The sequence below is a fragment of the Pangasianodon hypophthalmus genome, chromosome 22 (genome assembly GCF_027358585.1).
Source record: "Pangasianodon hypophthalmus isolate fPanHyp1 chromosome 22, fPanHyp1.pri, whole genome shotgun sequence".
Lineage (NCBI taxonomy): Eukaryota > Metazoa > Chordata > Actinopteri > Siluriformes > Pangasiidae > Pangasianodon > Pangasianodon hypophthalmus.
In genome coordinates, this window is record NC_069731.1 from 5,207,107 (window position 1) to 5,219,549 (window position 12,443).

At 38.4% G+C, this 12,443-nt stretch overlaps 1 protein-coding gene across 1 annotated transcript; it reads right to left on the reverse strand.

Annotated features, from left to right (window-relative positions):
* Nucleotides 1-116: 116 nt before the first annotated feature.
* Nucleotides 117-11,927, reverse strand: LOC128317215 (protein spire homolog 1-like). Its single transcript, XM_053228114.1, has 12 exons — nucleotides 11,857-11,927; nucleotides 11,347-11,511; nucleotides 9,995-10,081; nucleotides 9,632-9,761; nucleotides 7,486-7,634; nucleotides 7,244-7,337; nucleotides 7,015-7,157; nucleotides 5,462-5,599; nucleotides 4,869-4,939; nucleotides 4,752-4,779; nucleotides 4,040-4,176; nucleotides 117-3,714 (listed from the first exon to the last, which is right to left on the reverse strand). The coding sequence occupies exons 1-12, from the start codon at nucleotides 11,917-11,919 to the stop codon at nucleotides 3,450-3,452; spliced, it is 1,470 nt and encodes a 489-aa protein (XP_053084089.1). The 5' UTR covers nucleotides 11,920-11,927; the 3' UTR covers nucleotides 117-3,449.
* Between the last annotated feature and the right edge of the window lie 516 nt (nucleotides 11,928-12,443).

Sequence of the window (12,443 nt, forward strand, 5' to 3'; positions counted from 1 at the left end):
AACTTGAACTAACCTGTTGTGCATATGTTCCACAATGCAAAATGTAATTAAATGAATTAAAAAGTACAGCCATTATAAGGTAGGTTTCCAACTCTTAATTATAACAACAACAGCAGTTTGAAGGTATTGCATTTGTTTATTATGATCAGCCAGATTTTGGGAAACAAAAATGATCACAGTCACAGATCCAATGCACAAGCACAGATGTACATGCAATTTCCAGTTGTCATTTGTACGAAGTTACAGATTCAGCCAAGTTCCATAAGTCTTTTTTCAAAATCTTGAGGCATGAGGAAAGTCCATCATAGTCCTTCATAGTTGTGTGCTCCTAAACCCGTAACACCGGACACTGAAATTTGTGTGGTTCTGTCTCAGATGCCATCTGGCAGAAATGGCTGTTTAAATGATGAGGGTCTTGCTCACAGGTCCATATAGTGCCTCTCAGTTCTGCGATATGAACTCACAACCTCCTGGTGAGCCAGTCCTTACAGGGCTTGCAGAAACAGCATATCATGTCTAAGGACTCTGGTGCGTTTTAGTAGTGTTGTGCTTAGCTTCAGTTGCTGTAGTACTCAAGGAGCTGTGCATTTTGTTTTTAGGGAATCTGTGAACCATCACTAGCTTTATGGAACAGAGAAGGCAAAAATTATAAGGCAAAAAAATACAGCTTATGTAGATTAAATGCAAGAAACATTTCTTTGGGAAAAAAAAAATTGTGCCACTGGAATTCATTCATTTCAAAAATGATTTCTCAAATGAGCAACCAGGCATCATTAATGTTCTCATATCACTGGCTGAAAAAAAAAAAATTAGACTGTTATTACTCTTAGTCCGTGACCTAGCAAACCAGTATCAGGATGTATTTATTGATAGAGATTTCAAAGCAGTTCTGTAAGTTGCTCTGGATGAGGGCGTCTGCAAAAAGCCATAAATGTAAATGAACACCTACATACTACTTCATTAATATAAAATAATAAAATAAAAAATAATTTGATACGAGTTTGTACACTTCTAAAGGCCTAAAATATTGCCATAACATTCTGTACATGCCTAAACTGTAATGCAGTATTGTGAAATAATGCAGATATATTACACTTGCAAGTCTTGGTAAACTCATTTTTAAAAGAATAATGTGATAACATGTAAACACAGTAAAAATGTCTAATGATTCAGGCTCAATGAAGAAGGCATTGGGTGAGGTACAGAAGGGTTTGTTATTATTATTATTATTATTATTATTATTATTATGTTCAATTTGAGAAACCAGATTTCATTTTAATTACATTTTCGGCTTTTAGAATGGGCTAATATTGATTTGGCAAATCATCTCCCAGGATATTTTAATATAAATATGTTGTGCTTATTACAGAACCCCTGACTTTGAGAACCACTGTCGCTCAAAACTGAGACTCCAGTTTGCCGTGTCTCCTGCTTACTTAAGACATTTGGGAATTTGTGCAGGTATTAAATAAATATTCACTATATAAAGCATTAATTATAAGTTGAAGTCCAGTAGAATAAAATAGATTACAGTAACTTAATGGAATTGAGAAAGTCAACCACTTTAAGTCAAATAAACAGCTTAGAGTTTGCAGGCTATGTAGAAAAATGAAAAAGAACAAAAATACAGGAAACCTGCACAATTACATTCTTTATACGAAAGAAAAACTTGATCAATTATTTCAATTAATACTATTATTGACAATGTTCACATGGAGAAATACAAACAAATGATGGACTCCATACAGTATGCTGAACAACTGAAATGTGGAGGGATGTAGACATTACCCATCATGCACCACTGAAAAGAAAGTAAGGGCTTTATATTTAGTAGCAGATAATGGAGAGAACCAACATGGCTACCAGTGACACTTCACATCAAACTGTTGAGAACAGTACTGACACTGGTAAAATCTCATCACTTTGTCACTGGGATTAGAGTAATAAAGGGGATTTGGACTGGGACTGGCAACATGGCATCATCACAACATCTCACTCCAGTGGCTAAACAACAGCATGTCACTCGATTCATATAAAAATAAATACAGCTGTACACCTGCAGCAAATACACATATTTACAAGACAAAATGGAGACTGTTTCAGTCCATCCTGTTGTACATTACACACATCATAGGATATGACAAGACATGTGCCCATAATCAGTTTTATACCATGGCCATGGAAACGGAGTCAAAAATGCCTTCACAGTTCTACTTTTTATTCACTGATTATATTTCTAAATTCGGATTAAGGTACTGTGTTTGCCATACTGATGAGAAAATGCCACACAAACAACCCTGTATTCACTCCTTCGGATGTTTTCTGGTAGCTTTATCATTCAATGGCGCCATTTTTCAAAAAGGCGGAATTATGGAAGCCCAGTTAGCAGTTGGCGCTAACTGTATTTAGAGCGTAATTTTAGCTGTATGGAGCATTTATTTAGTCATTAACCAACACATCTGAGGTAAATGTTGATATTCTAGACAACTTTGTCTGGTTTCTGCATTCTCTCTCTGTTTACATTCTCTACAATAAAAGACTTCCAGGTTACTTGCTAGCTAGCTATCTAGCTAAATTCTTCACCTCAGTCATTAACTAGCCTCCACTCTTAGCAGTTGACACATTCCCAGTTGATTAGCAGCACTGTAAATCAGCAAGTATAAAATAGCAGCTGACTGAATAAATTAAATACATTTATTTGCTCATAATTTTCTAGTACCACCTCACTAAGCGATAGTACCTTGTAGTGTGAACTTGACAACGTTTTTTGCACACATTTTTATACATTCCCCCCCCCCTTAATAATAAAGTATTGGCACCCTTAGATTAAATTAGGTGTGATCGCTTTGTCTCATATTCAATAATACTTTTGATAGGCATCAGGACCAGAATTTTAAAGTAAAATAAGTATTTTTCTGGTGATTACATTAAAAAGTACTTAATTAGTCAACTACCCATACCTGTCATGAATAATCATGCATATTTAAAGGTAAAAATATGAATTAACATTTGTGTAAATGTATTCCTGAGTCAAAGCGATAGTTCTGTCCACCATTTTAAACCTTCCAGTGAACAGTATTATAGTACTGCCTTTCTTCTCTCATTTATATGTGTCCAAAATAAAGGCTCTCAGTCAGACTGCTGTCCTACTGCTGTTTTCAGACATGACAGACTTTATCTCAGGAGCTCGGGGGGTGTGGAGATATTTTGAAGTGTCCACAATAACAACAATGTGTTGCATATCTTCTAACTGATTATCGGCACATGCCTATTTGTATGTACACTTGCACAAATCTCTTTAAGAAGAAGTCCTACATGTTTAAAAGAATTCTATGGCCACCATATTTCACAGTCAACAGCTCACATTGTAGTATAACAGAGGGACATGAGGACTCCACTTTAGGAAGTATATCGGTCTAGTCCAAGTTAACTTTCTTTAAATACATGATTTAGACCTCATGAATGGTTCTCTCAGATGGCCGGTACTCGGATCCTGTGGCTGAGGACGCGATGAATGAGTGTGTCTTGCGCTTCATTCGGCCGCGTTTGGTGGCCAGGGAAATGCTGTGCTTGCTGGATGAGATGATGTCTGAGATGAACCTCTTGCAGTCTACACACACCTCCATGGTGCTCCAGTCTTCAGTCAGCTCCTTGGGGAGCTCAATGTCCTCACGTGAGGACGACGTTGAAGACTGACGCGATGACTTGGACAGTCTGAGAGGTATGGAGCAAGAGGTAAAAGAAAGAGAATGAAAGATCAAGAAATTGGATTTAGTTTGGGTGATCGTTGTACCCGAGTGTTAAAACGTATGTCACATCATGCTGGAAAAACAGTAATTGCTAGAAAAGCTGTTCTCATACTTAGAAATTAGCTGTTTCTATGGCAATGCAAACCATACCAAAAGTGATATCTAAGCTCTAACATCTGGTTTAGGATAGAAAACCCCAGGTAATCTGGACCTTTCACTTTGTGAGCGAACAACACAACATGATGCCATTAAAGCCCACTCTAAGATGTAAAGGCTGAAGGGTATGGTACCTGCTCATGGTGCGCTGAAGGCTAGGCCGGCGCTGACTTGTGCTTGTCTTCTCTGATTTGTCCCGAGACAGCGTGGAAGTGGATGGTCCCAGAGAGTAGATGGGTAGGCTGCTGTACGGCTTAGAGGGCAACCGAATCTGTGTGTCAGGAAACACAAAAGTCTGTCAAAATATGGTCTAGTACCAGTAATGAGAACTCGCTTGTCTATTTTGTAAAGTCCTTTAACTAAAGGTAGAAAATAAAAGTCTTGAGGATAGCAGACCTGACATAAGTGCATGTACTTTGGTATTATAGTTAGGACCTTAAAATTACAATTAAACCTGTAGAAAATACTGTATATGACATTTTATTTTATTCTCTCCCAAGTTTGCTTATCCTGTGTAACTTGAAACATTTTTCATTCTCATTCAGTTCTCAAAATTGAATAGAAATTGATTCAACATCTATTATATGTTATGGGTTCTGAGGATAGCTAATAGTTATAAGATACCCTTAAGGTTTGTGGAATTTTTTCTTGAAAAATGGCTGACCCATCCTTTTCCAGGGGCATGTATTAAATTTGCATTTTACTGGAGAAGGAGTTATACTATTGGCTGTTCTGGATACAAGTCAAGCCATTTGATACATCCCGCCTTGACTTCCTGTTTTAAACTCTGCATTAAATGAACAGCAGCTCTAAAAAGGCAGATACTGAAGAGACGTTGAGTCTTACCTTCTTACAGCATTGCGAACACACAGGCCTGCAAGGAGGAAGGAAAAATCTCTGATGTAAAAAGTGTACACAGCTCATCTACATCTCAGACTTCATAATGGATCATTGATCTTTTACCTTTTGCAGAACTGGCAGGTGTAAGACCAGGTGAAGAAGGAGAACCGTTTAGTTCGACAGCAGAAGCAGAGCTGCATAAAAAAATCTCTTTTAACAGGATTTTCCACTCAAACAATAGGAATGAGAACAAAAATCATTCTCATTAGAAATACTTAAATAATAAATAATATTTTCTCTCAAAAATATTTGCGCCAAAATGAAAGAATATGTGCCAGCCAGCTCTTCACTCTCGTACCACAGCTACCAAAAGGGTAAAGGCTAACACATGCTTCCTCAAAGAAACGCAAGCAATAAGAAGCCAACCATCCTTTCCTTTTCAAACTGCTGCTCATGCTGCGTCTCAAATAGAGGAATGCGCTATCTACCCTCTTCCGCATACATGAGCACACACACGCCCATGATTGGCTAGTGCCGTTGTGATTGACAGCGGAGAGAGTATGCCCCTCCCACCCAGAGAGCATGGCTAATTTGACTTCCTTTACAATAACTTTTCTCTGTGTTTATCTTGATCACTGTTAGTTATTCTCTTCATGGCTCCTCTGTAATGTGCTTGATATTCATAGGGTGTTATGTAAGCAGTGCTCCGTTCCTACCTTTCCTTTCTTTAGAGCGTTGTAGATGTCTTTGTACTGCTGAAACTTCTCCAGCTCGGCTTTGACCAGGACCTGCCGGATGTGCATCACCTCCTCCACTGTGAGGGCCAAACACTCCACCGGGAAGCAGAACTCCTCCTGAACACCCACATAGTGATCAGTTTAGCACACACAGCACACATCACACATCACAGAGGAGTCAAAGTTCACATTTAAAATAAAAAAAAAAACCACTCTGAAGAGAGACGAAAATCTAAAACAAACATACTGTGTAGGTATACAGCCAACATATTCATATTTAATCAAATGTAAAGCTGTCAGAATACAATTTTTTACCACTATGTTTTATTGACATCATTTCCTAAAATATGATGTTGAGTGTTTCGTTGGAGCTGTATTGCTAATTCCTAATCATCGTTTGCAAGCAGCCAGTCACAGCAAAGCTTGGGACAAGAATGCTTGGGACACCTCCTGCTTCTTCAGCTGGAGCTTTCTGCTCTTATGACTAAAATCCTGCTACTGTGGACAATCTCACATTGAAACCATAAAGATTTGCACTTCTGCGGATAATCTCACCTGGACGCTTATGCTCATACTGGACATCCTTTCAATACACTCACTACTTGGCTTTGCTCTGAGATTATAAATCATACTGATGATTTATAATCTCACTATCAAGTCTCAACCAGAAAAGGATGAGTTCCCTTTGAGTCTGGTTCCTCTCACGTTTCTTCCTCATGTCATCTCAGGCAGTTTTTCCTCATCAATCTCACCTCATGCTCTTTAGGGATCTAAATCTACATCCAGATTTCTGTAAAGCTGCTTTGTGACTCTTTTAGTAAGTCATCAAGTTGTGTATAAATGTTTCACAAACTAAAAATTCATGCCAGATTTACTAAAGTTTCAGTAACGCTGATTTTCTTCGTACCCGTGAGCATATTTGATATATGCCAATAGCCTGTAAATTACCAGGCGTGTTAACAGCACAGCTGATTAACATTTAGTGACAAACTCACAAAACTCCATAAAAGGCAAAGCTCACAGAAACTGAAAACGACAAAATGATGACTAAACAGTGAAAGAGCACCTCCTATTGAAGTGTTCGATAAATTTAATCTTCCAATAATGCAGCTCAGCCACTGCAGCTACCACAGACACGTTAACGCTTCCTCCTTACAGGGTGCCATTTCTTTTGTCCTAACTGAATGGCTATTCTTATTTGTTTTATTTATGGAGTTGCCTTCTTTCAAGCCACTAATATCAAATGAATTTCATACAATTTCCACTAAATTCGTAAATACCTCAATTAAAACAAACCAAATGTACATATACAATAACAAATATATAATCTGTACATTGTTAGTTACTCAGAAGCTGGTGAATAAAAGAATTAAGTCCTGAAGAGACATATGGTTCTAATGGTTCCACTGTAGATGTTTATTTAATGCCAGGATTTCTGCGGTGTTTAGGAAAATGCATGGCTTCATCCTGAGCAGCTACTTCTTTTATTAAAAAATTTGAATTGAGCATGCAAGAGTTCCTTATTGACCCACTAAGGATCTGGAGCTCTGTCTGCACGGAGGGACGAACTGTCGGACGTTGGTGGGTGTCTCCTTCTCTATGGAGTGTCTTCTCTGTGCTGGCTGCTTCCTCTCCGGCTGCGGTGTGGAGGAGATGGGCAGGAACATGGGTGGGGCTAAAAAGAACAGACTTTGTATGTTAATAATTAAAAAACTTTTTATGTAGCATCATTGATTTTCAGTGTCACTGCAGGTGACTCACTCTTCTTTCCCACCGCAGACTCCGGTGATGTATCCTCAACTATCGGCGTGGAGATGCTAGAGCTGCTGGCTGACCTTTGACCCACTGTCTCATCCTGCAGAATGGAACAGACAGTAATTAATAGTTATGGTAATCTTTATGGTAAGTCATTAAAAGCATTAGAATTATATGGATATGTCTCCACTCACTTAGACATATTAGCATTTTTTTTTTTAATGAAGTGTTCCTTCATACACACTCACGTCTGAGTCTGAGCTGCCCAGTTCGGAGAGAGTGGGGGCATGGAGTCTCTTCCTCTGGAAGCCGCTGGTGCCATTTGATTGGAGTGACGAGCCATTAGCTAACGAGAGTGAACTGGATGCCTTCCTTGCTGCATCAGGGGCCGAGACGTCTGGACAAAATGACACATTGGTGTCACACAACAAAACATGGGGGTGTATGGGTGCACGAGTGGGTGTGTTAGAGAAGGTGGGAGTGAAGGTGAGTCCACAATCTGGTGTTACACACATACACACATATGCACAACATGTAAGTCACACAGTGTGCTTAGATGAAAGTGTTAATTGACCATTTTGAGGCCTGTCCATCTGACAGATCTTGTCAGCTGAGCACACCATCATTTGTGCCAGGTATCAAGAGATAAATTTACAAGGTTGCCAGATTGGATCAAAAGTTATCAATATGCGGTATGGTTTATTCACTATTAAATCAGGGCTTTCAATTGAACTGCTAATGACACAAAAGCATGAAATGATATGACACGGGTTGCACGTTTCACTGAAGCATCACGGACAAACCAAATCAAAGGATCGAATCACACTGAAAACAGGGCACAGGCAGATCGCACGGCTTTACCTGAGGAGTCAAAACTCTGAGACATGCTAAGCGGCCGAATTACTGCAAGGACAAAACAGTCAGCGGGTTAAAACAGGCAGATTTTCCTGGTATATTAGAAACAGTGGAAAAATCTCTTTCTGATTCCATCTCCGGGGAAATTATGACTAGCTTTTTAAACCTATTTCAGATATCAGATATTCTTTGGTGTCTAGAAGGGTCAGAAAATATGAAATTGCCTTCATGAGCTAACATCAGTAGGTCATTAAAGCTTCAATCTAAACTTCTAAGTGAGCAATGGAAGGACACATTGGGCCTCATTTATCAAGCTGGGTAAGAAGGGATTTATTTGTAATTCGTATGACCGTTTACAGAAGAAATTTGGTGTTCATGAAAATCCCATAAATTCAGAAAAACATTCGTATCCTAGTTGTGCTCCTGAGTGTGTGTGAAATTAAGCATACAAAGACTAACTGATGTAAACCTCAACTTGATCGACTTCAAATCATATAATTTGCATGGATTACTGCCATCAAAAACAATTTGTGAAAACTGTGGTTTTATATTATTGGCATTAATTAAAGAACATGAAAAATAAAGAAAGCGAGCCAATAAATTAAAACAAAGAAATATATTTATTCAATTATGACAAAAGAAATGCCAGCGCTTTAACGGAGGATGGGCCTGTCTGTCTGCTAACGCCTCAGCTGATGGTACATTTAGTCCTCGTTTTTTTATTATTAGTATAATATCTTAGTAAACATTTTTACTGGCATAGAAGTGAGTCAAAATAACGCCCATTTCTTTCAGACTTTACCCTGATCGTCCATTTCATGCTCCCAGCTGTCTTTGCACTTGACCTTTTATGGAGTTTTGTGGGCGTCACTAAATGCAAATGAACTGTGTCAGGAACACACTTTGCATTTCAAGGGTGATCAACATACGCATGCAAGTACAAAGAAATTAGCAATTCTGAAACTTTTGTAAATCCCGAGGAAAATATTTTGTTCGGTTTGGCTCATGCAAACATTTACACACAACTTTACTACAAGATTGATAAATGAGGCCAACTGATAGCGATTGGAGCAGACTGTCAGTTTAATGCAGCATAGCAATGAAAAGTGAGCTACATGACTCTAATGAACATCTTTAAATCAACAATTTGTGGCTCAATTGTCAATTTAAATGGACTTTAGAAGAATATACAGCAAATTATCATCATAAGATGAATTATCTGTACATGATGTGTGCATGTTATCCAAAGCTCTGTATCAAATCACACACTATGCACTATACTCTGCTGTTGGTAGATAAGGAATCAAAGATTTAATTAATTCTTTTATCAAATAGTGACAGTTTTTCATTCATTGAGTCATCGTTTATCCCTTCTTTTTTTTAAGTTTTAGTAAATTATTGTACTATTAATAGTACAGTCTGTCACTGATTCTCCAAAATGTGAATGTGGACCAAAAGTGGCTAGTGCAGTAAAAAAAAGTAGAGGATATGGGACGCCACCCAATATGTTTGTGTGTACATGTGTGTTTGCGGTCTCACCCATCCTGCTCCTGCGAATCTGGTCAGGTGACACTGGGCGGAGCTTCCTCTCCGATTTTATCTCCTCCAGGATCCTTTCATGGAGGCTCGGAGGACGTTCCACCTGAGGCTTCAGCTTACGTGCTGCCACCTGCAAACACACACACACACACACACAGTGGTGTTGTTCATCTGGGATTGTCAATGGAGTAGCTGAACATGAATAACTAAATAGCTAGCTTCAAAGGTTACCATCACTCATTCACACATACAATAAAGTATTAAATAAAAAAAGGTATTAAATAAACCAGAATTAAATAAACATCACTAAAATGTACTGTATGTGTGTTTTGAGTGTATTGATGAAAGTGTGATGGCACTCACAGGATTGAGGGGAGGTCTGGATCGGATGAACTCCAGGATCACCTCATGTGCACTCTTCTTTAACCGAGGAGGAATGTCTCCATTCACCTGAGGGACACACACAGGTGCATTATAGGTCTCCATTTGGCCTTAGTAACTAGGAGTGTGTAGGAAGTTAAATTATAATAAAAAAAATAACACCCATTATTAGCATTTGCAAGTGTTACATTTGGTCTGATGACCCTCTATATACTATACATTTTCCCCCTCATGTTCTGGGGGTAGAATTTCAAAATGGCAGCTCAGGCACACGCATAGCCACACATGGGGAAAGTGCACGCTTGTTTTTTGCATACTCATTATCCTTAGGATCACATTACTGACCTAACCACAATGTTATTAAACAACATGCAACATGGTCAGGCTCAGATAACAATAAACAGGAATTTCGGTTTCTGTCCTTGCAGCATATCAGATTCTTTACCTGTGTGTGTTCAGACAAGTGGTTTCCCTGATCTAGAGTAGAGTTTGCAACCTGTGAAACATAGCTTAGAAGCTGCTGCATTCTATGGGATTGATGTTTTACAATAAATATATAGTTTTAGTCTTGATTTTGCTATCAAAATATCAAGCGATAATGACAGAACTTTAATCCTTGTTCAAGCAGTAGAAATACATCACATTTACACGTCTTCCATGTGTTAAAAGAACAGAATTGATAAATTTCTTTCATTTCTACATGGACACAATCTGCTCGCCATTCATGTAAAAACACTGGTGCTATGGGCTAGCATGTTTACAAAAATATAGACACCAAGCATTAGCAAAATAAGAGTCTGCTGAGGTGAATGATTTAACTAGCTAGCCTGGTTCCTTGATGTCTTGTATAATACCTTTACAATGTGGAAACCAGACATAATTGTCAGAAATAAACATTTCACTCAGGTGTGTTATTAAATTTCTAAGAAATGACTGTACATACACTTAGCATGGAACACTAGCAATGTACTGCCATGGGTTCCGCCATATTGGCAAACATTGCATCAGGATTGTAGCACAACTCATGAGATGAGAGGCATCATAAAATGATCTGATACCAAATTCCTGAAGGCAAATCTTCAAAAATTCAAGTGATGAATTAACATCTATGTAAAAAATAATTTAATTTCACACGGTGTAGTGATTACTGATAATTCAACCCAATGGGAACATGAATAGATTAGCTGTGTTTTCTTGATTTATCATTATCATTAGGTGTCAGTTATTATTTATTAATTCTCCTCTTATATTGTAGTATAAGGAGTAGGAGTAGGAGGGTGATTCCACGATCGCACTGCCGTTTGTGTGCATCGGTCTGTGTCTGTTTTATTCACCATGACTTTGCGCAGTGTGTAGCGTTTGGCGCGGATGTCATCCATGAGCATCTCATAGGGTGTGAGCTGAAACTCAATGGGCAGAGGATTATACTGTCGTTCCTGCACCTTCTTCAGCTTCACACCGGTCCTCAAGTCCCTCATCACCTGCACCCAGAACCGTGCCTGCACAACACGACAAATTCACACACACTTTTAAACACCACAGTCACACACACTTTAAAATTACGTTGAGTTTTTTTTTTAGTCCTATCTACTTTAAATGCTCACTGCTTAAAGATAACATTAGTGTAGTGCACTATGTAGCCAGCAAGACATCACTTGAGATGTAGCCACATAGTACCTGTTGGAAACTATTCACGATTTACGTGTAATATCAGTTTTGGGACTGGTATTTACTTGATGACATGCATTTACATGAGCATCATCTTTGAAATATAAAGGGATACTGCTAAAAGTAATACTGGGATCCTGGTTTTAAAATAAGAGATTTCGTGATGATTCACTCACCCAGTCTGCGTTCTGGAGCTCATTCAGGTCTCTAGCCGAATCAACAGTTGTGTTGCCTTCCATCTTCCTCAGGTTCTGACCAATCACAGGGAAAGGAACACATTTTACACCTTTTTTTACGCATTTGTGGGATTTGTTAAACTCATTAGCACCTTGAACACCACTTCACCAGCAGACTGCAATAGCGTTGTACTTCTATGTTAAAATACTCAACAAACTGATATGCACACAGCCTCCATGCCTTATTTATTTATTTTTATTTTATTTAAATGTTCCATAGCAGCATGGTTCTGACAGTATATTAATGCCCGGATTCTGAAAGTTTATCGTTTCTATAGTAACATATCATTCACAAGGACTTGTATGGTGGCACTCCTTATAATGTTATCCTAATAATGTACAAATTTTACACGTGCTGTCATTTAAGTAAGAAAATCATTGATACTGTGAAATTTTCTGTCCAGAGGTTTAGGTAACATTTATGGAAGGAGTCTCCAGTGTCAGGACTTTGTAACAGTCCGAGGTAAAGCAGTAATTTTAGGTTTTCTGACACAGTAAAGCCTTCAGGACAGCATTCCAATTTCTCT